Raw genomic sequence first — 25,729 nt, forward strand, 5'->3', positions numbered from 1 at the left:
CCAGGGCCCATACTTCTTTTTGTGTCTTAAATGATCTTCATCAGTAACATTTCCAGACGCCAAGTTTGTTTTGTTGTAGGTGATATAAATATTTCAATAAACAGCAAATCAAGTATAGTTGTTGAAAGTTCAGCTAATAAAATTTTCATTGACATTAATAAATGGTTCTTAGCAAAATTCTTCATTACTAAACATTGAAAAGGCACACCATATGTAGTTCACAATTTGCAAGAGGTTTTCACCTAGTATATGTCTAAAGTATGATGAAAAGCAGATTGAAGAGATTGACAGTGTTGAAATCTTGGGATTAACTTGATAATAAATTTCAGAACTGATGACATACCCAGGCAAATCTTTATTTGCTGTACAGATGTTGGTAGACATAGGTGATACTAAAAGAAAGATAGCATTTATTGTTACTTTCATTCCATAATATCGTAGGAAATTGTTTTTTGGGTTAATTCATCAAGTTAAACTAAACTTTTATTGGTTAAAAGCTTGGATGCTATCTGCTGCTGCCCATTGTGAAATTTGTCATAACTAATAAATACCTTTTTTCAGACCAATATCCTAGTTTGTGGAATCAGTGCAATAAATAGTAATAACCTTCATAAGACCTAAAATCTATTATTTTGGTTCAGAAGGGTGATATTCAGTAGAACACAGTTTCAGTAACTTGCAAGCTGTTATAATAAACTTCAACTTAATAAAGGGGTACAAGATTTGTTTTGCTGGCCAACTCCTATCCCAATGATGAATTTCTCAATAGAACCAGTTGATGTATATATTATTAATGATGTCAAATAATGTGAGTGTTATGTGGAATCTGACTTTGCGCATCTTGAATGCTGTAATATGATTAATGTATATAAATGTAAATTGATTTTTTGTTTGATGATGCTTTTCTACAATAGGTTAAGGGTTATCGTATGCACCTCAGTGCGTTGTACATTCATGTTTTGTTACAAGTTTGCTATTATCTCTAAATGAAAATATCTTTCAGAGATTTTGACCTGTTCCACATTCATGTTGGCCATTTAACTTGGGATCTGTGTCAGAAACATTATTATCTCTCTTTTCTAGGACATAATGTACAGTATTTGTTTTACGACATGTTCTACATCTTTGAGGATCTCCTCACTCTGGATGTCTGACACAAGAAGTATAATTAATCTAGTCTAAAACATGCTACAAATTAAGCCTAATATCTGAAAGCTGATATTGAAACTGTTTGCTCTGTACTGTGTATTGATTACTCTCACTGTACGTTTTGTATGTCATGAAAAGTAAAATAACAGGGAGATATTAGTATTCTGATTTCAACATTCAATTTAAAACTAAAAATATCTATAAACATATCTGTTGATCATGTGTGAAAAATTAAAAATATCAATCTCATAAACTTAATCATTGTTACTCATCTGTGGTGAATGTGTCTGCACAGGAGACTGTAAAACCACTCAAAGAGGGAAAAAATTAGATGACAGCATCAGTTAACTCACCCTTGGAAAAAAAAAGGTGCTTCACAACTGCTTCACTAAATTTTTCCTTTGTATTTTGTTCAGTCAGTTACCAAGTTTTTTTGTTTAGTGATTCTTTTGTTACAGATTTTGGGGCATAGTTCCTCACTACAATCTGTTACTAGCAGTTTATATTCTCTGTCTAGACCTTTTGTTGGAAAGACTTTGAAGTCGTACCAGTTTCACATGCCTTAAGATTTATCAGTATGTAGTCTATCAAAAAGGTTACAGTTTCAGTTTTAATTTCGTTTCTGTATGTTTACAGACAGGATCTATCAGCATTTTCACTAAAGAAGCCTGATATGACTTCAGTGTATAGCGTTTCAAGCATGAATGGAAACAAGCAAGAGGTTCGTGGTAGTTGGTATAATGCAAAGGTATGATAATTATGTTTTATTCTAATCTTCTGTTTTGTTGTTATCAATTTGTTCTTAGCTCTTTTTAAAAAAAATCACACATCATTCATATTTATTACTTTTTTTCTGAAAATGTTACTTTATAACGTGAAAGTGATCTTTCCCTTACACATTGCATTGAGGCAGAGACTTGTGTATTGGCATATAAATTCACTGACATAGAAAAATGTTTATATCTTCTGTTTTTCCAAATGCAGAGAGTTTCTTCTAAATACTTTCTCTTTAAAAAGAAATTTTGCCAGAGTTTTCAGAGCATAGCACTTTTTTTGGAAAACGTGTGTTTCAATTTTTGCTTTGAAAATGTGTTATGCAAATAAACACATTTTAATATGATTAATGTCTTTACAAACATAAAACTTGCTGTGCATGTTTGATGTTCCTCTGCATTTGTAATTAATTCATTCCTGACCTTTGATTATCAGATATTATTCAGCTCACCTTTTATTTTTTGTGGTTGTGGACATGAAAAATCTTGGACTACTACTCCAGATTCTGCAGTAAATGCTGGAAATAAAAAATTTAGCAGCATAGTATTGTGTAAATGAATACGACCATCCAATCTTAAAGACAGTCCATCTGTATTCGTTCATGTGCAGAAACAGTGAGAAAAATCTCCATGCAGTTTTCAGTTCCAAAATATGTTCCTAATGAATGGTTCCAACTGTTGTGATCATTTTTTATTGTCCAGATAGATTTTGCGTAACATATCACTCCATCACAATGATATGTTACACCACCAAGAGGGAGAGACAAATAGACAGAGAGAGAGAGAGAGAGAGAGAGAGAGAGGGCATGCACATGCATACCTGTGTGCTGCATGTACACTTACTGTATGGTAGGCTAGCATAACTGTCACTTCCTAAAAGCCAGAACCCTTCCAGTTCCAGGTTACCTACCACTCAACTATTTAGGTAACTGAAAACTATCCTTAGAGTTGCTGATAATGGTCTTTATTGTATGAAATCTCTTTTCCTGACATGTATTTCAGTTTTGACTTTCCCACTTTTTTTATATCTATGTAAAAACTCCCAAGCCACCACATGGTGTATGACGGAGGGTACACACTATCACTACTAATTACTTCCTTTTCTATTGTTTTCACAAGTGGAGTGAGGGAAAAATGACTGTCTGTATGCTTCTGTACGAGCCCTAATTTGTGATATCTCATCGTTATACTCCTTATGCGAAATGTATGTTGGCTGCAGTAAATCATTCTGGAGTCATCTAAAAAGTCTGTTCCCTAAATTTTCGCAGTAGTGTTTCATGAAAAGAATGGCGCCTTCCCTCCAGGGATTCCCATTACAGTTCACAAAGCATTTCCATAACACTCCTGTGTTGATAAAACCTATCTGTAACAATTTTAGCATATTATAAAAAAAGGCAAAGTTCTGCATCCTGGCCCTGATGAGACAATTGGGTTCAACTGTCCACATTATCACCTTCTGCTACTTTTGTGATCGGATTTGGTATGGGGTGGCATGTGGTCAGCAACCATTCTCCCAGTCATTATCATATTTGTTGACCATGGAACTGCTACTGATCATTTGAATAGCTCCTCAGTTGGCCTCACAAGGCTGAGCGCACTCCATACAAGTCCTCACACCAAGGAAAATCCCCACAGTGTCAGCAATAAAACCTGGGTCCCCCACATGCTTATCACTCAGCTAAGGAGGTGGACAACAGATCTAGCAGCACACCTCTGAATTGCTTTATGCCTTCCTTTAATCTGACTTGATGGGACTTGCAAACATTCAAGCTATATCCAGGAATGCATAACTGTGTTATACAGGGCCTCGTTTATAGTGGAGCTACATTTTACTCAAATTCTCCCAATAAACTGTGGTTGACCATTCACCTTCCCTTCTACTGTCCTTGTTTGCTTGTTCCATTTCATTTCACTTTGCAGTGTTACACCCTGATATTTAATCAATATGACTGTGTCAAGCAGCACTCCACTAATACTGCATTAGAACATTACAGTATTGATTTTCCTACGTGTCTGTGTTAATGTACACTTTTCTACATTTGGAGCAAGTTGCCATTCATTACATCAAATAGAAATTCTGTTTAAGTTATCCTGTGTCCTTCTAGAAACTCCGTGATGACACTTTACTATGTGCAGCTATCCTAATGAAGAAAGTATTCTTATAAAGTCTAAAGAAAGCTGCAGCATTGATTCTTCAGTATACTAACATACGGTGAGTCAAGGACTGTTACTAAAGGTCTTGTTGAAATTGATCAAACCCTTTTTCAGAATTGTGCAATTTCATAAAAAGTGGCAATTCACACCCTTGCCTGTTCTATAACTCTTGTGCACTACTTGAAAGTTGCCTATTGTGCTGTAGTCACTTTTAAGGTTTACTTGGTCATTTGCTTGCGAAATGTATATTACGGCATTGATGCAGATGTGTGTAAAGGTCGGTCTGTCTGTCTCTCTCTCTCTCTCTCTCTCTCTCTCTCTCTCTCTCTCTCTCTCTCTCCTTTCTTGTGGACCAGAACAATTACAGTAATATTCATTTTCGGGAATTTTATTCTGCAAAAGATATTCTGTAAATGTCTGCAGTTTTAACTCTTTCTGTGAAAAGTACCATCATCTTCAGAAGTCTTTCCTTTTTTCATATCATGATTGACCTTATACACACATGGAACCCCCAGAACGTAATTATTTTCCTTGTCAGTACTAATATTTTGCTGTTTCCATCAAGAAATGTATTTTCATTGTCAACTATCAGCGTTTCTGCTTCATCTTTTTAACAATACAAGCACTTAAAGCAATTTTTGAATGCCTGTACATTGTTCACTCTGGTGTTAGTTACTCTGGTACCGTGCGCCGTGGAATTTGAATTCGCGCCAGACGACATGAACGTCGAAGACCCATTGAGGTCTCTGCACCATCGCGCCGTAAGCTGTGGCGGTGCGCGCCTCTTGGCCCGCTTTTAGTGTGAGGGCACCACAGCGGAACACGTGGTTCCAGCAGCCAATAGCGGCGCCCCTGATAGCGTACTTAAGGGCTTGCCTCTCGCTCGGCCAGTCAGTCTAATCACGCGTATGTTGGTTGACACCTCACCTCACGTTAGACAGTTTACTTCCTTGTTCTGAGTATGAGTGGACATATTTGTTTCCTTGTGACTCAGTTGTTCAATCTTGTTGTATTCGTTCTGTCCTTCATTGGTTGTGTCCGTCCTCTCCCGTTGTGTTGTTGTTCACGGGCCTTTCTGCGGGTCCTGCTGCGCTTTCCGTCATTGCTATCCTGCGACCGTCCCAGGTGCAGTTGCAACATATTGGCGACAAGGTAAACAGTGGTCGTTGGTATGGAGGCGAAGTTGGTCTGTCTGCTGGAGCAACAGCAGCAGCTCATGCAGCAGCAGCAGCTCCGTGATCCGTTACCGCAACAGCTTCAGAGTCTTCGGGTGTCTGATGCTTTCTCAAGTCCGCCGTCGTTTCCGCCCTTTAATGACACTAAAGAGCACTGGGAAACCTTCTTACATCAGCTGAAACAACATTTCATGGCTTTTCAAGTCACGGACGACTCCTTGCAGCGGTCGTTGTTTTTGTCTTGGGCCTCTCCAGACACGTTCTTTCTTCTCCGCAAGTTGGTACCATTGTCCAGGAGATCTGCCTTTTGCTGACAAACTATTATTCCCAACGCTACCATGTAGTCGCCTCTCGGCTGGAGTTCAACCAGTACCATAAACAGCCTGATCAATCGTATCGTTCCTGGGTCATGGACTTGCAGGGTCTCAGCTGTCAATGCAATTTTACGTGCACCAATCAGCAGTGTAAGGCTTCATATGCGGACTCCCTGATCTGGGATGTGGTGGTTCAGCTGGCTCCCAACACTGAGGTCCATACTGCGGCATAGAATCTCGACAACCCCTCCTTGGAAGAGATTCTCCACATTGCTCACTCTTTTGTAATTGCTCAAGCGGCTAACGAGCGTCTTATGGCGCGACCACAGGTGGCAGCGATCGCGGTGTCACGGCGGGTTCCACCCTCCCGACGTCGACGTGGCCCGGCCGACGGAGGGCAGCGCCGTCATGGCTCCTCGTGTTCCGACATCTTTGTAGCATCAGCGCCTTCGGTCGCCCCTCGTCACCGGTCATGCGGCCCACTTCCATCTTGCCCACAGCGCTTTACTGCCCATTCACGGGCTGATTGTCCACACCGCTGGAAAACGTGCATGCTGTGTAACAAGGAGGGCCACATCCGATCGGTATGGCGTAGTCGCTCGACTCAATCCAATCCTGCCCCTCCTGGGCCTCAAGATTCTGTCCATGCTCTGCAATCGGTCGTCCCACAGGATGACCCATCAATGTGGAAGCTTTTCCTCACGCTCCGCATTTTCACAGAGGATGTCAGTTTTCAGGTTGACACTAGGGACACTGTCTCCCTGATTAATATGGCGACATATACTCAGCTGGGCTCTCCTGCATTGTCACCTCCCTCTCGCCTTTTGGTCGCCTACGGAGACGGTTCCATTCCCCTTCGTAAGCAGTTCATCGTCCAGGCGACGTACAAGCATGTTCCCTGGCTCGTTACCCTCTTTGTCGTCGACCATCCATCGGTTTCGAATATTTTTGGCCTGGATGCATTTCTACTGTTTGGCTTTTCAATTTCCAACGAAGTTAAGGTCGTTTTGACGGCTGTTCCCTTTCAGGACGTGGACGGAAACTCAATGGGTCTCTTCGGCTGTGTGTGGACTTCGACGCTACAGTCAATGCTCAGTCCCTCGTTGACACTTACCCCATTCCCCGACAGGAAGACCTTCTTGCCAAGCTGGATCTCGAATGTGCTTCCGGCTTTCAGGCGCACATCACCCTACGGCCAGGTGCACAGCCTCGCTTTTTCCGAGCCCGGCCCCATCTGGTGGCCTTACGGCCGGCGGTCAAGCAGGAACTTGATCAGCTCCAGGCCGCTGGCATGCTGGAACCTGCAACTTACAGTGCATGGGCGACACCACTGGTGGTCATACGGAAACTCAATGGGTCTCTTCGGCTGTGTGTTGACTTCGACGCTACAGTCAATGCTCAGTCCCTCGTTGACACTTACCCCATTCACTGACAGGAAGACCTTCTTGCCAAGCTTACCAGAGTAGGGTGTTTTTCCAAGATCGACCTGGCTGAGGCATACCACCAGTTGCCCTTGGATGCTGAATCTCAGGACATCATGGTTATCAACACGCCTTTCGGATTGTATAAGTACAAGCGCCTTCCCTTTGGTGTCTCTTCGGCACTGACCATTTTTGAGCGATTCCTGGAGCCGCTTACACAGCCTGTCCCTGCATGTGTGAATTATCTGGATGACATCTTGAGCACTGGGCGTTCCCGCCAGGAACATTTGCAAAACCTCAGCGCCTTATTTCACGCTCTGCAGTCTGTTGGTCTCCGCTGTCGGCTGGACAAGTGTTGTTTTTTTCAACTGGAAGTGGAATACTTAGGCCACTGGCTTAGCAAAGATGGCATTTGCCCTTCGGGTCGTAATGTTGCAGCAATTGAGGCCCTTCCTCATCCCAAGGACTTATCTGAACTCCAGGTGTTTTTGGGCGAGGTTACTTATTACTTAAAGTTCTTGCCCCAGGCTGCCTCCGTTGCTCAACCCCTCAATTACTTGCGTCGCAAGGGGGTACCTTTTGTTTGGACTCCTGCTCCATTTGCTGATCACATCCTCCTGCCGCCCCTACTCCCGGCATATCCCTGGCACGGCTGTGTGGGCGCGCAAGTACGGGTGCAAGGCGGGTTGGACACCCGGCTCATGGGCGGGGTGTGACGTTGAAAGGGTTGGAGCACCGCCATTGTAATCAGCTCCGCCCTCGTGCTGCCACGGGACTCGCGCCGCTGCCTCTTTCCCTACCTCCTTTGGGTACGGACGTGGTCTTTGAGTCACCTTCCCAGCCCCCGGTTGCCGTCTCCCCGTGGGCCTGCCACCAGCCCTCTCCGCCTCCGGGTGGATCGGTGGCTCCCTCCCCCACCCTGGACTCTGGATCGGCTGTCATGGATACCTTGGGCGTCCCTTCCTTTCCGCCAAATGCGGTTGATACGCCCAGTTCCTTTTCCCACTGCCACCCACCTCGGCAACGTTCGGGGCATTTCCGCCGCTATGCACAAGTTTCAGGGGGGAGGGATCTGGTACCGCGCGCTGCGGAATTTGAATCCGTGCCAGATGTCATGGACGTCGAAGACCCATAGAGGTCTCTGCACCATCACGCTGTAAGCTGTGGCGGTGCGCACCTCCTGGCCCGCTTTTTGGGGTGAGGGCGCCACAGACACGTGGTTCCAGCGGCCAATAGCAGTGCCCCCGATAGCGTACTTAAGCGCCTGCCTCTCGCTCAGCCAGCCAATCTAATCATGCGTACGTCGGTTGACACCTCGCCTCGCGTTAGACAGCGAACTTCCTTGTTCTGTGTACGAGTGGACGTGTTTGTTTCCTTGTGACTCCGTTGTTCGATCTTGTTGTATTCGTTCTGTCGTTCATTGGTCGTGTCCGTCCTCTTCTGTTGTGTTGTTGTTCACGGGCCACTCCGCGGGTCTCGCAGCGCTTTCCGTCATTGTTACCCCGCGACCGTCCCAGTCGCAGTTACAACAGTTACCGTATCATGTGCCATATTAACTGAAGAAATTAGATGTCTGTCCAGCACTAGATACTGTTTTGTTTTCTTCATGCTCATATTGTTTTCAGTAGTTTCTTTTATCAGATTTTCACCATTTTTCTCATATTCTTGTGAACAAATCCTCAATAGTTTTATTTACTCCACCATATTCTAGCATGTTTCTAATATTATTTCCTTGAAACTCTTTATTTCTCTTTTCTAGTTGTCTTGTTCTGTTTGAAATAGTACTTGGTGTCTTCTTCATACCTGCATTATTTTTCTTTGTTGTTAGTGATGTGTTGTGAATAAACAGCAAAAAGCAGAGGTAAATTGTTGCAGTAATTAATACATAAAATACTATAATATGGGAGCAGCATGATCATTGTGGATTAAAAGCACATGTTAATGAACCTGCTTTTAAGGAATTTTTGTTTGTAATGAATACTTCCATCAGCCTCAGTAAAACTGCCAAAAGAAAAATGTTACTGAAATTAAGTTTTAACGAAACCACTTCAAGAAAAAGCCCACTTTTAAGACAAATAGTTTGTGAAGTGATAGCTAGTTATGATGGAATTCATAAGATTTTCAAATGAGTTGCATCAAAGTACTAATGCAGAAAACATTAGTAATTCACATTCAGTAGGAAGTTCATAATTTTTGATCAGTCGTTTAGAACATATGCCAGTTTCTGCAGATAGGTCACATGATAAGATATTACAGAAAATGTTGCCATTAGGTCCTAGTACGCAAACTGATCACATTGTGTTGTTTACTGAAGTGTTGAATTTTACATTGTGAGCGTTTCATGTGGTTACGATCAGCAAAACATGAACTTTAAGATTCACATGATGCAGACAATTATTCATGTCATCAAAGACAAGTGGAATGCTAAACTTCTTTACACAGCAAATAAATACGATTTGGCTGAATATTTTTTGTGTGGTGTATTTGAATGGGAGCTCACAGGGGTGAAACTCATATAGGAACATCCGATAACACGGACTTTGTTTGGTGCCAGGCCACTTGGAGCAATGCAAGTTTAATAAACCATCAACTCCTTTTCTTATTGTGTCGTTTAAAGTCCTGCATATTTGTTTTTGTTTTGTTCAAATAAAAGCTAGTTTCACAGCATTGTTTTCCTGATTACAATTTCATGTGTGTATTGCACATTTTGAAGGCATTGTGAATATATTGCTTATTCTTTTTTATGTTTGCTCGCATCTGTAATATTGGTAAGAGTAAATGACTCTGTGTTTGTTTTTGTTTCGTATAAAACAGAAGCTGGTTTCATCACATGGTGTTCTATGAACTTATATATCTCTGTTTCTGTGTATAAGTCTTCATGCTCTAATGCTTTTTGGACGACAAGAGACAGTGTGGTATTGAGCTGCAAGGCTCACACGTCTCTCAAATCAGTTAACTTGCATGTAGTGTGTAGCCGATCCTCTTCTCAGAGTAATCAGCTATGTTGATCTCCCAGAAGCTTCTTTTCCGAAGAATATAGCTGGTTGAAGGAATTTATTAAACTACTTCTCTATTCTTGAAATAATCTGGGTACTCGTGGAATACTTTTCAGTCCAATCACTATATTTTCAACTTTCACAGACAATAAATTCTGCAAGCTAACTTACTCCTTAAACATTAGACTCATTTACACCTATTCAAATAGCATACATGTGTCTTGCTTCGTTCATAGCCAAGATGTGAAGTAATTCAAAAGTCTCTAGTCTCAAGCCAGTCCAATACATGAATGAACATAGAAATCTATATTCAATTGTTCATTAGTCATTTTACAATCAACACAGACCCAAAAGAGCACAGAATACTACATAAACTTTTCTTATTCTTCTCTATCCCTACACGGAAATTCTGTGGACCGTACAGCAGGTACTTGTCTGCCGCTGTTTCGCCACCGGGTCCATCATTTTCTTGTAACTGTTTTTTTGACCTGCACATACAAATAGGCAATGCGCTGTAGGGCGTATTCATTTCTCCCACTCATCTCTAAAATATCGGGCATTTGAAACGATGGAAGGTCGAGTGGTTCTAGAATTTAATCCAAAATTCTCGAAGCACTACATATTCCCCCCTTTAAATCGAACATGCGATATTTTGTACAATCATTATGTAAATTTATATCACATACTGTTCTAACAGTATACATACAAACATAGATCTTTGCACTCATTTAGAATAAACTCTAGTTAATATTTCATTTATTCTACTCTCACTCTATTTTGACATCAAACGTGAATATTCAATAGTGACCTGGTAAGTTTTCCTAATATTTAGGATTCGTTAGGACTCTGTCTCAATTTGCAATCGCAAACTCCAGATGTTCATGGCATTTGAGTACTTTATTCTTTATTCTAATTCTTTATACTGCTTCTTTATTACACAATGGTCTTATTATTTATAGACCTTTTGTAGTCTGGAGGAACTCTGGGCAAAATAGAAGTGTTCCTATTGACACTCATAACACATAATTGTGGTGTCACAGCCAGACACCACACTTGCTAGGTGGTAGCCTTTAAATCGGCCGCGGTCCCTTAGTATATGTCGGACCCGCGTGTCGCCACTATCAGTGATTGCAGACCGAGCGCCGCCACACGGCAGGTCTAGAGAGACTTCCTAGCTCTCGACCCAGTTGTACAGCCGACTTTGCTAGCGATGGTTCACTGACAAAATACGCTCTCATTTGCCGAGATGATAGTTAGCATAGCCTTCAGCTACGTCATTTGCTACGACCTAGCAAGGCGCCATTACCAGTTACTATTGATGCTGTAAAACATGTACCATCAAGAGCGATGTTCACCATTTATGGATTAAAGTTAAGTATTCCACAGCTACGTCCTTTTTTGCTAGTCTAATTTCCTTGACCTGTTCCAGACCTCACCCCAGCCTGCGTGAGCTAAAACGCGTGCCTTTCGGCTTCCTCTCATACGGGGTTGGCTCTCTTGCCATTCGTGTACACTTAATTAAATATTACCTGGTAAAATTAAAATCTACTTCACACTTCACGCTCGCTTTTTCATACTTCTCTTTTATACCCTAGAGTCCTCCATTACTCATCCACTTCTACATTTCCAGTATCTACTTCATGCCTACATACATTATTCAATATATAATATGCTTACTTGGGTTATAAGAGTCCCACTATCCTACAAGTCATCAGAATATTTGTTAGGCTGACCTCTCTGGCTTATGTTCTCTTTCCTTATTCTCGCTTCCTCCAAAGGTATACTTGATGTAAAATTATCATAGCTTTTATATCCTTATGTACCTATGCGAAATAGAATCATTTTTCTGATACATATATTTCCTATATATACATATTAATAAATAGCTACATGATAGTATTTCCAAGTAACTAGGCGATGTATTTCCTATATATACGTATTAATAAATATCTACATGATTGAAACTTCCTGGCAGATTAAAACTGTGTGCCCGACCGAGACTCGAACTCGGGACCTTTGCCTTTCGCGGGCAAGTGCTCTACCAACTGAGCTACCGAAGCACGACTCACGCCCGGTACTCACAGCTTTACTTCTGCCAGTACCTCGTCTCCTACCTTCCAAACTTTACAGAAGCTCTCCTGCGAAAGGCAAAGGTCCCGAGTTCGAGTCTCGGTCGGGCACACAGTTTTAATCTGCCAGGAAGTTTCATATCAGCGCACACTCCGCTGCAGAGTGAAAATCTCATTCTGGAAACATCCCCCAGGCTGTGGCTAAGCCATGTCTCCGCAATATCCTTTCTTTCAGGAGTGCTAGTTCTGCAAGTTTCGCAGGAGAGCTTCTGTAAAGCTTGGAAGGTAGGAGACGAGGTACTGGCAGAAGTAAAGCTGTGAGTACCGGGCGTGAGTCGTGCTTCGGTAGCTCAGTTGGTAGAGCACTTGCCCGCGAAAGGCAAAGGTCCCGAGTTCGAGTCTCGGTCGGGCACACAGTTTTAATCTGCCAGGAAGTTTCATATCAGCGCACACTCCGCTGCAGAGTGAAAATCTCATTCTGGAAACATCCCCCAGGCTGTGGCTAAGCCATGTCTCCGCAATATCCTTTCTTTCAGGAGTGCTAGTTCTGCAAGTTTCGCAGGAGAGCTTCTGTAAAGTTTGGAAGGTAGGAGACGAGGTACTGGCAGAAGTAAAGCTGTGAGTACCGGGCGTGAGTCGTGCTTCGGTAGCTCAGTTGGTAGAGCACTTGCCCGCGAAAGGCAAAGGTCCCGAGTTCGAGTCTCGGTCGGGCACACAGTTTTAATCTGCCAGGAAGTTTCATATCAGCGCACACTCCGCTGCAGAGTGAAAATCTCATTCTATCTACATGATTGTTTTTCCAAGTAACTAGGCGATGTAGAACCGTCACAATAATCAATCATAAGTGCATATTTCTCTATGTGCACAGTCTTTACCCCTACAACACTTGACGGTTCTCACATCCTTTTAATTTGCACTTTCATTGTTTGCGTCTTCGTGTTATGGTGTGTGTATGTGGAAGTGTGTTTGTGTAGCCTGATTCTTCGGCCTGCTTATATGAAATAAGTTGAAGGTTATTGGAAACCACAGAAAATAAGAGGGACTTCAGTGATAGAAGTATATGCATATGGAAAGAGGGAAAGATAGACCGGTACTCAGATGAGAAGTAAGAAAGGAAAAAGTAGAAATGGTTGCTAAGATTGAAGAAGAGAAAGAAAATAGCACCAAAGACAGGATCACCACTTGTCCAGTACTTGAGTGAGAAACCGGAGGTGGTATGATGTTAAACGTCTCCTACAGAACAGACATTCTCACCTTCACCTTTGAAGTCCTGAAGAAAAATCTTAGCAATCCCTATGGAATGGCAAATGGTGGAGAATCAGTCACACTTGTCTGTGAGGGTTGTCTGAAAGGTGTGGTGTGTGTTTAGTGCTAGTCATGCTTGTACTTACACTACCCTCCCCCTTCTAAAACTAATACAAACCCTCCCATCCACTTCATGTCTCATAAAAGGTATAAAATGCTCTATAAACATAGAAAATTATACACTACGATAACATAGTTGTTTAGTCATTCAGTTTATACCATACTTTTATACACACATAAAATCCTGTATTCATTTTATTTCGTCTCGACATCACTCGGTTTAAACAGTACCCTCATATTATACCTTTCACTCAAATAATATATTATTCGTTTCATTTCATGTCTATAGATTACCATTCATCTGTGATTCTCTTAAGTTTCCTACTTTACCGTCATTGCCAGTTTTGTATGTACTAAAATTTAAGAATTCAAGAATAGATTACAGAATAGTTTAAGATTTGAAGGGAATTTGATGCCGGTAAAAACAGCGCAGAAGAAACACCGAAAACAACTAGGGATCCGATGGTTGTGACTCCGCCCGTTAACACAGAACGTTAACATCCCTGGGAGACAGATGTGACCCCACCCGGATCCCACGGATCTGACATGAACCTCACTCGGTTACTTACGGACCAATACTTCTCGTTAAGTTTTGTGTGGACCCCCCCCCCACACACACACACAACAAAACAGTTACCACTTTACTAGGAAACACAACCTCAGGTAAAGTTATTCTGTTTTTTACTCTATCCTGGATAAGTTTGAATTCTTTCCATAAATTATCTATGCCTTTCTTCGAATCATTAAGTTCCAAAGCTAAATCTGAATAAATGTTGTTAGTGGTTACCCTCTCGACCACCTTTCTGTCTATCATCTGTTCTACTTGTTCCTCCTGTTTGCTTATATTTAAGTTTTCTGATGTTGATAGTTTCTCTTTAAAGTCCCTTTCCTTGGTATCAACTCGCATGTTAACGCCTGCAATTTGTGATTGGACTATAGGAATTAGTTTGTCCTGCTTTTCAACATTTTCCTTTAAAGTGTGTAACCTTTGTTTTACAGCATCAAATGTAACATTACATACACTTTGAAATGATCCTAGTTTTTCACTCAATTCAGACTCTACACTATTACATTTATCTTCAATATCAAATTCTAGTTTCTTTGCCAAATCCTGAAACCCAAATTAGTTACTCTATGTCTGACCAAAGGCAGTGAAGAACTGATTGACGTGACTACTTAAAGAGCTGTTAATTCACCTTTCAATTCTAACATAAAATTTTCCACTTTAGTGGTTAAAATATCAAATTCAGTCTTCAAATTTCCCATACCTTCATGCAACTTGCTAAATTCCTTATTTTGTTCATCTGCTTCTGCACTTAACAATCCTAAAGTCTTATTCTGAATGTCCAGTTTATTTTTTACTTGAACATAATAGAGGGAAACATTCCACATGGGAAAAATATATCTAAAAACAAAGATGCTGTAACTTACCAAACGAAAGCATTGGTATGTTGATAGGAGACAATAAAAAACACACAAACACACACACAAATTTCAAGCTTTCGCAACCCACGGTTGCTTCATCAGGAAAGAGGGAAGGAGAGGGAAAGACAAAAGGATGTGGGTTTTAAGGGAGAGGGTAAGGAGTCATCCCAATCCCGGGAGTGTGTGTGCAAGTGTATACCTGTCCCTTTTCCCCCTAAGGTAAGTCTTTCCGCCCCCGGGATTGGGATGACTCCTTACCCTCTCCCTTAAAACCCACATCCTTTCGTCTTTCCCTCTCCTTCCCTCTTTCCTGATGAAGCAACCGTGGGTTGCGAAAGCTTGAAATTTGTGTGTGTGTTTGTGTGTTTTTTATTGTCTCCTATCAACATACAAACGCTTTTTTTGGTAAGTTACAGCATCTTTATTATTTACTTGAATATTCACTGTGTCTATTTCTCTACTTAAATTAGCACTCTGTGCATCTAGCTTTTCACTTAAAAGCTACACTTTGTGCTCCTGGTTTTTCACTTAAATTCGCACTCAGTTCATCTCTCAAGGAAGCATTTTGAGCATTTAATTTTTTACTTAGAGTAGTAATTTGAGCATTTGACTCTGTTCTTACTGAGTCTAACCTTAGTCTTAGTTCTTTGATTAAATTTGCTACTTCAGCCCAGTCTGGCATTTCCTTATTCACTGTCATAGCCATGGCTGGTTCTGCTAGTTGCTGTTCTTGATGCATAACTTTATTGATTTTAGACCTAGTAATCATCTAAAAGAAAATTCATCACTGAGTACACTAATTACACTAACAGTTTATCATTCAACAGTTAATTCAACTTTACCAAACAATTATTGTTTTTCGCTCAGCCGGCGTGGAGTTCTAGCTGTGTTGGTGAGTAATCAGTGCCACTGGACAGCAGTGGCACTGGCAGCATTGAATGTTGGTTTCAGCGTCGTCGTCGACGAGCGGACACGGAGTCAACACTGGTGAGCAGCAGCTGGTGCAGTCAGCGTCGGTGCCTGGTTACTGCATCGGCACGATGTACGTGTGTGAAAACTGCTTACTCTCCACACCCAATCTTCTTAGTCGAAAAGTTGAGGTCTTCTCCCCAGCTCTGTGAAGTTAATCGTAGTTTTTGATTGAGATTTCAAATGTATTACTTTGCAAGGTCACAAAAACATTTCCATGTATATACTTTAGCACCAGACTTTCAGGCCCAGCCGTAAAATATAAATGGAAAATATTATCATCTAATCCTAGTATTTCACAAAACAAGAATAAGGATTTCTGGGCTATATTTCCCCGTATCTGAGGTTCACTGCCAGACCACTAGGAGCAGTATTGCCATTCTGTGCTTCTGTGTCGTAACATGAACCTTGCACTTCTTATAATTCGGTATTCTGTATGGAAGTTCATTCATGCTTCATTGGTTAAAGGGCATACACATCTTCAGTTTAACTGCACAGTTATTCATTCATGTTAAAACCCACATAGTTATCTGAACTGAGGCTGTGTAGGATACATTCAGTTTCCCCGTCAGTTCTCTCTCTTCTGGCATTCCATGCAGTTTTCCTGATGATAAAATGACAGTGGGCAACAGAAAAAGGAGAGCTGCATTTTGTTGTGTGGTTGCATCTGTGTTGCTTCTTTAATTCTCTCTGAAAATCTGATTGAAGGTGGTTTATTTTCTTCATTTCACCATCACGAGTCTCATCAGGATACGTGGCTGCCTTTTTTGTTTTTTACACATACACAAACAACACACACACACACACACACACACACACACACACACACACACACAGCTGGAATGTGATCCTAGAAGTCTTCAATAAAATCCAAAGGTGCATTATTTTTCATGGAGGTAAAGATGTCAGCAGGTTGAGGTTTAGATAACACCTGTATGTGAGAATTGTACAGTCATAAGAGGGAACTGCACAGGGTATCATTGATATAGGCTTGTCTGTTGTACAGGTGGCAGACTTGCCAGAAATACACAATTGCCATAGGTAATCATAACATTTATTGCTCAGATGTTTTGTCACACATGATAAGCTGTGCATCTAAACTGAAAGTGGAGCCCTTAAGGACAAAAGAAACCAATATTCTACTAATAAAATGGATTCATGCCAATAGAAGTGGAAAAATTACTGTAAGTGGAAGTGTATTACATGAGGAGGTCCAAGAAATCTCCAAGGAGTTTTGGAGTGATGATTTCAGTGCATCAAATGGCTGGCAGACTCGATTTTTTGAGGAAAAGACGTCGTAACCTCTGTTACCAAACTTTAATTGTATGTGATCCCAGGAACATTTTCAATCATGGTGGAACTGGGGTCATCTACAATTCATTTCCCTTCAAAACCATAGCCCTACTCTGTTCAGGGGGTGGATGTTTTGGTGGGGATGGGGGTGGGGGGGATGATGGCCCTAATGTGTGTTAATCGTGGTGGCATTGTAATGTTTCCACTGTTAATATTAGGAATTTTAAACTTTCAGGTGATTAAATAAATAAAAACTGCTGTTCATCTACAACCTGATAAGCGATGCTTGGGTGGCTACTGAAGTTTGTATGAAGTTTCTTAGGAGTTTGTTTATTGCGATGAGTGCAGCAAGAAGAAATATGATTCTTATTATTGCCAGTCCTGCGCACCCAAAAGGTAACAGCATTCCTCATTCCTACGAATGTTGATGTTGTGTTTCTCCCAGCAAACTCTACAAACAGACTCTACACCTTTTCACAGTTCACCCTGTGAAAGCTAAACATAAAATGGCTGTTGTGCAGAGGTCAATTTTGTTCCTCAAAAGAAAGAATGTAATGAGAATGAATATTTTAGATGCTTTACTTTTGTTTGTTCGTGTCTGGAAATGCTGTAACTCAACAGATTCTCTTGAACACTGCTGGTGTTGTGGGTCAAAATCAGTTGTCAGGGAAGAAGATAAAGATGATTTACTTGAATGCTGTTGAACATATTCCATCAAGTGTGACATTTGAGGACTTCGTTGTGATGACATCCTGGCTTTTGCACATCAGGTTGTCAGGTTAATGTAAAGGATTGTAATGCTTTAATAATGAATCAAGCAAAGCTGGTAGAAGGTTGGGAGGGGAGGGGGGAAGCTAATGTTGATGATGATGATGATGATGATGATGAGGAGGAGGAGGAGGAGGAGGAGGAGTGATTCAGATGCACTAAGTTTTGCTGCAGTGGTTAGAAACAATTTTTCCTTATTCGGTGCAAACGAGTTGGTTCTAGCCCAGTATCAGCCAGCTAGAGCAACAACTCTTCTCAGCAAACTACATTTCTCGATTTTTTAAAAATAGAGGATTGTATTTAAAGATTTTTCCATTTCATGTGATTGTATTAGTTGAATAAAACAACTTCTGAGTATAAACAATTTCTTTCTCTTTCTGGGGTGGTGCCTTTAAATTGAGACACCAGTTGGTGATTTTATGTGTGACTTTAAAATAAATGCCTATCAACCTAATGAAAAATATCTGGTACTAAGATATATGTTTTAGAATTTTCTAGAGGCAAATCATGCATTTCTGAATAAATAGTCCCATCTGTACAGCCCCAAAATCTCCAAATTGTGATTGTGAGTAACTTTTTTAGCACATTGAAGCCAAACCCCTCTAAAAGAAAACACGCATTTAAAGAAGAAATGTTTTGGCTCTCAGAGATTCATTAAAAAGTTGTTTACCATAGCATTTGCCACAATGGGGTGGTGTCTCATAATTACCTTGATGTCATTAACAAAACATGTTGTATGTAGATGTACTGAAGTTGCTTAATGTACATTTAATCTTGTGCTTGTTAAGGTACAGCCAGTCTCTGATGGAAAGCTGCTAACATAAGGGAAGATTACCGATCCTTGTGGACTGCTGGTTGCTTTCTCCATTTCACAAATAGAGACTCTATTGTTCAGAGGACCATTTTGCCAAAACAGTGATCCTTGGATTTCTTAATAATGTTATCAGTTGGATGATGATAGCTGTGACAGCCATACATGCCTCATGCAGCTAAAGGTAGAAAGATCAGTATTTGCTTCAGTGCAATACATAGGATGGACAACAATTCCAAGATCCTCATTACTGCTGTCCATATCTCTGCAGAGGACAACACAGTAACATGGGGAGGAGGGGGGGCGTTGTTGGGTTGTTGTTGTTATGATCTTCAGTCCAAAGACTGATTGGCTGCAGCTCTTCATGCTAGTCTGTCATTTGCATTCCTATTCATCTCTGCTTAACTACTGTGGCCTACTTTCTTTTGAACCTGGTTACTCTGTGTACTAGGCTTGGCCTCGGGTACAATCACCCCCCCCCCTCCCCCTCCAAACACACATACACCAAATAATCAGGCTGTCCCATAAATTTCTTTCCTTCTTTCTTTCTTTCCAAGCTAATCATCTGTAGTACCGTGTTTCACAAGCTTATGTTATCATCTTGTCTGAACTGTTTATTCTCCACAATTCACTTCTGTACAAGTCTACACTCAAGACAAATATTTTCAGAAAAGACTTCCTGATAGTAAATTTATTTTTAATATTAATAAATTTCCCTTTTTTAGGCATGATTTTCTTTCATTGCTAACCTGCATTTTTAATCCTCTCTACTTCGGCATTTCAGTTATTTTGCTGCCCAAATAGCAAAATTTGTCTACTAAGTTTGAAGGAAAGCCACAAGTTGCAGTTAACATTTTTTATAGACCAGTTTTGCTCAGTTTAACTGGAGCATCACCAGAAAGTGTGGAATTCACACTGTGGAATTTTTATAAACATGTGGAATCTTAAATTGACATAAAAACAGTTACATTATGATAATTTCTGTTCAAAATAGTTAGCTAATTACGGTGCCGGTGTCACAGTTGGTTGTATAACAGTACTTTTAACATTGTGGTCAGGTGCATCCAAAGTGAATGTACTATTTTTTACAGACCAAGTCAAAGTCTTTGTATGTATTTGTTTGAATTTACCTCATGGAAAATCATTTTAATTTTCTTACCATATTGCTATCAAACTATGTTAAATTACTGTAATTTGTCATGAAATATGTTTAAATTGTCATAGAAAACACAAATTTAAACTTAATTCACAACTTTTATAGTGGAGTGTGTAGACATATCATTCTTTCATAAGACATATTTCATCATGCTGTAATATTCTTTTTTTTAAATACATCATCAAAAAATATAAATAGATGTCTTTAAAAAATACACTTTTGAAAATACTTCTGTAATGATAAAACAGCTGGGAGTTAAAATTATGTCTTGACAACAGCTCTGTAATACTTTTTGAACACTTGGAATAATCCAGATAAAATAAATTGTTTTGATCATTTAATAAATTTTGCAATTTTGCCAAGAAAAGTGTCAAAGTACATATACTAGCCGAACTATCCCATGACTTTTGTCACCTCTGTGTAGTTGGCTGATACCATTGTCAATGTCAGAGATTAAGTTGGTCATATAATGATTTTTGTAATGTATAAAGTCATGTGCATCCAAAAATAACGTTGAATTTTTATTGAATTTACCTTGTGCTTTACTGCACGTCTTGGACTTGCTAGAGGCAAGGCGTAGTTCAGATTTTGTGAGAAGAAGAATGGTTACTAAGCCAAATCTCTCATAAATGTTAATTAACTGGTCTCTGCAAGTTATATATTTAAGTGAATATGAAGAGACTTATTGTGTTTTAAGTCAACTACATTGTTAATCGACGAGTACTTTGACAATAATGTTTGTATATGTGCTCATCAGATTACAGAAATAAGAGATAATTATTATTTTTCACACATGTCAAAGAATATTAGAACGTGGTGACCCAAGTGACAGGACCCGAAGAAAATGGAAATTTCAAGACAGAAACTGGAAGAAGATATTAGGTGTTGTTGTAGCAACCAGGCCTAACAAGATACGAGAACTGTTTCCAGTAATTGTATTGAGTCCAATAAACCAATGGAAGAAAGTTGAGAGTGCAACATAGTAAAAGATGTGAGAAAGTAAAAGGGGGGGGGGGGGGGGGGTCCCCGGGATAAGATCTCAACTTTTCGACTAAGAAGATTAGGTGTGGAGAGTAAGCAGTTTTCACACACGTACATTGTGCCGATGCAGTACCAGGCACCAATGCTGACTGCACCAGCTACTGCTCACCATTTAAAGTATGTTATAAAGAATACTGCAATTTAAATTCCAACCGTGCAGCATTGGCTGAACTTTCAAAGATGACTAACCATACTTTTTGCAAGAGACAAGATAGCATGAAAATTATCCATACCACAGATAAAATGACTCTTCATTAAATGAATTGGAGGAATTAGAAATTTTTATAGAAAAGAAGAGAAAGCTGCCAAATTTATTAAATCATTAAAATAAATTTAATTTACGCACAGTCTTCCAGTTGTCAAATTGCTATAGATAAACCATCAAGACGTTATCTTAATTCCCTGCTGTTTTATCCATACAGAAGTTTTTTCAAAGGTGTATTTTTAAATGTATATTTTAAATGATATATATGTAAAGATATTTCAAAAGACATATTTTTTTGAATAAGTATTTTAACAAATATTACGGAATAATGGAATTTGTCTAATGCAATAATGACACACTCCCATAAAAGTGGCAATTCAAATTTAAATTTGTATTTTCCTTGTCAAATGTATCTTGCAGCAAATGGCAAATATTTACCACTGTTTGCTAAGAATATGGTAATTGAATTGAATGGTTTTTCACAAGGTAAATTCAATGAAAATACAACATTATTTTTGGATATTGACAACAGTATCAGCCAATTACACAGAGGTGACAAAAGTCATGTGATAGCGATATGCACAATAAAGATAGCAGTAGTATTGGGAACATATGCCATAAAAGGGCAGCACATTGTTGGAGCTGTCATCTGTACTCAGATGATTCATGTGAAAAGGTCTTCGGTGTGATTATGGCTGCACAATGGGAATTAACAGATTCTGAATACGGAATACTTGTTGGAGCTAGATGCTTGGGGTGTTCCGTTTTAGAAATCTTTGGGGAATTCAATATTCTGAGGTCCACAGTGTCAAGAGTTTGCCAAGGATACCAAATTTCAGACATTACTGTTCACCATGGACAACACAATGGCCGACAGCCTACAGTTAACAACTGAGAACAGTGATCTTTGCATAGAGTTGTCAGTGCTAACAGACAAGCAACACCGCATGAAATAAAAACAGAAATCATTGTTTGACATACCTGTTAGGATAGTGTGGCAAGATTTGGCACTAAGGGGAATGGTAGCAGAAGACCAATGTGAGTGACTTTGTGAACAGTGTGCATCTCTCCTGGGCTTGTGACCATATCGGTTGGACCCTAGGTGACTGGAAAACAGTAGCCTGGTCAGATGAGTCCTTATTTCACTTGGTAATTTCTGATGGTAGGGTATGAGTGTGGTGCAGATCCCAAGAAGCCATGAACCCAGGTAGTCAACAAGGCACTGTGCAAACTAGTGGCAGTTCCATTGTGGTGAGGGACTGTGTTTACATGGAATAGACTGGATCTTATGGTCCAACTAAACCAATGGTGGACTGGAAATGGTTATATTTGGTTACTTAGAAACCATTTGCGGCCATTCATGGACTTCATGTTCCCATGACAATATGCCATGTCGTGGGCCACAATTGTTCACTGGTGGGTTGAAGAACATTCAGAATGATTCGAGCGAATGATTTGGCCACCCAGATCATTCAACATAATCCCAACGAACATTTATGGGACATAATTGAGAGGTCAGTTCATGCAAAAAATCCTACACTGGCAATAGTTTTGCAATTGTGGATGGCTATCGAGGCAGGATGGCTACTGAGGCAGCATGGCACTATATTTCTGCAGGGACTTCCAACAACTTGTTGAGTCCATGCCATGTTGAGTTGCTGCACTACAGCAGACAAAAGGAGGTCTGACACGATATTATGAGGTATCCCATGACTTTTCTCCCCTCGGTATACTTTGAACAGAAAACATCATAATGTAACTTTGTCTGACGATTTAAGTGGGCATATTGTAACACTTTGTAAATTCCACACTTTCTCTTGATGCTCTTGTTGAACTGAGCGAAACCAGTCAGTTAAAAATACTGATTGCAGTTTGTGGCTATCCTACAAACTTAATTTTAATAGTCTGTGTTTCCTTTGCAGGCAATACCCACTCTTGCTGAACTCATCTGCAGCTTTTAATGTCTCATTTCGTTAGTTAATTCCTTCAGCACTGCCTGGTTTAATGGGACTACATTCCACTACCCTTATTTTACTTTTGTTAATGTTCATCTTATATTGTCTCCTCAAGACACTACCATTTCTGCTCTTTCAAGTCCTTATGCCATTTCTGATAGAAATCGTCAACAAACCTCAAAGTTCTTATTTCTGGTCCTTGAATTTTAATTCCCCTTCCAAAGTTCTGCTTAGATTCCTTCAAAATTTGCTCAGTATACCAAGTGAATTGTGATTGGATTACAATGCCTCACTGACTTCTCAAAAACAGCTTGTTTTTTTTTTTTTTATGTCTTGTGACTTATACAATGGTAGTCTAGCTTCTGTGCAAGTTGTAGATAACTTTTTGCTTCCTGTATTTTATTCCTGATACCTACAGAATTTCAAAATGTGTATTCCAATCAGCAATCTCTTAACTCTACAAATGCTATAGATTTAGGTTTGCCTTTCTTTAACCTATCTTATTAGATAAGCGATAGGGTCACATTGCCTTGTGTGTCCTGCATTTCTGCGGAACCTAGAGTGATCTTCCCCAAGATGGGCTTCTACCAGTTTTTCATTTATTCTGTAAATAATTCGTGTCAATAGATTTCAACTGTGACTTATTACACTGATAGTTTAATAATATTCACACTTCTAAGCAAGTACTTTTTTTTAATTGGAATGTTACATTTTTCTTGAAATACGAGGATATTTCATATGTCTCATATACCTTGTATGCCATGTGGAATAGTTTTATAGTTGCTGGTTCCCCAAGGATCTCAATAATGTTGACAGGATATCATCCACTCTAGGGGCCTCGTTTTGACTTAGGTCTTTCTGTGATATATATATATATATATATATATATATATATATATATATATATATATATATATATATATATAATAGAGGGAAACATTCCACGTGGGAAAAATATATTTAAAAAGAAAGATGATGAGACTTACCCAACAAAAGCGCTGGCAGGTCGATAGACACACAAATAAACACAAACATACACACAAAACTCAAGCTTTCGCAACAAACTGTTGCCTCATCAGGAAAGAGGGAAGGAGAGGGAAAGACGAAAGGATATGGGTTTTAAGGGAGAGGGTAAGGAGTCATTCCAATCCCGGGAGCGGAAAGACTTACCTTAGGGGGAAAAAAGGACAGGTATACACTCGCACACACACACATATCCATCCATACATACAAGAAATGTCTGCTTGTGTCTTGTATGTATGGATGGATATGTGTGTGTGTGCGAGTGTATACCTGTCCTTTTTTCCCCCTAAGGTAAGTCTTTCCGCTCCCGGGATTGGAATGACTCCTTACCCTCTCCCTTAAAACCCATATCCTTTCGTCTTTCCCTCTCCTTCCCTCTTTCCTGATGAGGCAACAGTTTGTTGCGAAAGCTTGAGTTTTGTGTGTATGTTTGTGTTTATTTGTGTGTCTATCGACCTGCCAGCGCTTTTGTTGGGTAAGTCTCATCATCTTTCTTTTTATATATATATATATATATATATATATATATATATATATATATATATATGGTTATAATAGAAGGAAACATTCCATGAAGGAAAAATATACCTAAAAACAAAGATGATGTGACTTACCAAATGAAAGTGCTGGCAGGTCGACAGACACACAAACGAACACAAACATACACACAAAATTCAAGCTTTCGCAACAAACTGTTGCCTCATCAGGAAAGAGGGAAGGAGAGGGAAAGACAAAAGGATGTGGGTTTTAAGGGAGAGGGTAAGGAGTCATTCCAGTCCCGGGAGCGGAAAGACTTACCTTAGGGGGAAAAAAGGACGGGTATACACTTGCACACACACACATATCCATCCACACATATACAGACACAAGCAGACATATTTAAAGACAAAGAGTTTGGGCAGAGATGTCAGTCAAGGCAGAAGTGCAGAGGCAAAGATGTTGATGAATGACAGGTGAGGTATGAGTGGCGGAAATTTGAAATTAGCGGAGATTGAGGCCTGGTGGATAACGGGAAGAGAGGATATATTGAAGAGCAAGTTCCCATCTCCGGAGTTCGGATAGGTTGGTGTTAGTAGGAAGTATCCAGATAACCCGGACGGTGTAACACTGCGCCAAGATGTGCTGGTCGTGCACCAAGGCATGTTTAGCCACAGGGTGATCCTCATTACCAACAAACACTGTCTGCCTGTGTCCATTCATGCGAATGGACAGTTTGTTGCTGGTCATTCCCACATAGAATGCATCACAGTGTAGGCAGGTCAGATGGTAGATCACGTGGGTGCTTTCACATGTGGCTCTGCCTTTGATTGTGTACACCTTCCGGGTTACAGGACTGGAGTAGGTGGTGGTGGGAGGGTGCATGGGACAGGTTTTACACCGGGGGCGGTTACAAGGGTAGGAGCCAGAGGGTAGGGAAGGTGGTTTGGGGATTTCATAGGGATGAACTAAGAGGTTACGAAGGTTAGGTGGACGGCGGAAAGACACTCTTGGTGGAGTGGGGAGGATTTCATGAAGGATGGATCTCATTTCAGGGCAGGATTTGAGGAAGTCGTATCCCTGCTGGAGAGCCACATTCAGAATCTGATCCAGTCCCGGAAAGTATCCTGTCACAAGTGGGGCACTTTTGTGGTTCTTCTGTGAGAGGTTCTGGGTTTGAGAGGATGAGG

At 40.3% G+C, this 25,729-nt stretch overlaps 1 protein-coding gene across 3 annotated transcripts in view; it reads left to right on the forward strand.

Moving 5' to 3' along the window:
- LOC126088551 (WD repeat-containing protein 89) overlaps positions 1–25,729 on the forward strand; it is a 235,217-nt gene that overhangs the window by 191,144 nt on the left and 18,344 nt on the right. For all 3 annotated transcript variants that reach the window (XM_049906731.1, XM_049906732.1, XM_049906730.1), the window contains one exon: positions 1,786–1,897. In XM_049906731.1, coding sequence (XP_049762688.1) covers positions 1,786–1,897 — 112 coding nt within the window. The remainder of the gene's footprint in view (positions 1–1,785; positions 1,898–25,729) is intronic.

This window comes from Schistocerca cancellata, chromosome 6 (genome assembly GCF_023864275.1).
Source record: "Schistocerca cancellata isolate TAMUIC-IGC-003103 chromosome 6, iqSchCanc2.1, whole genome shotgun sequence".
Lineage (NCBI taxonomy): Eukaryota > Metazoa > Arthropoda > Insecta > Orthoptera > Acrididae > Schistocerca > Schistocerca cancellata.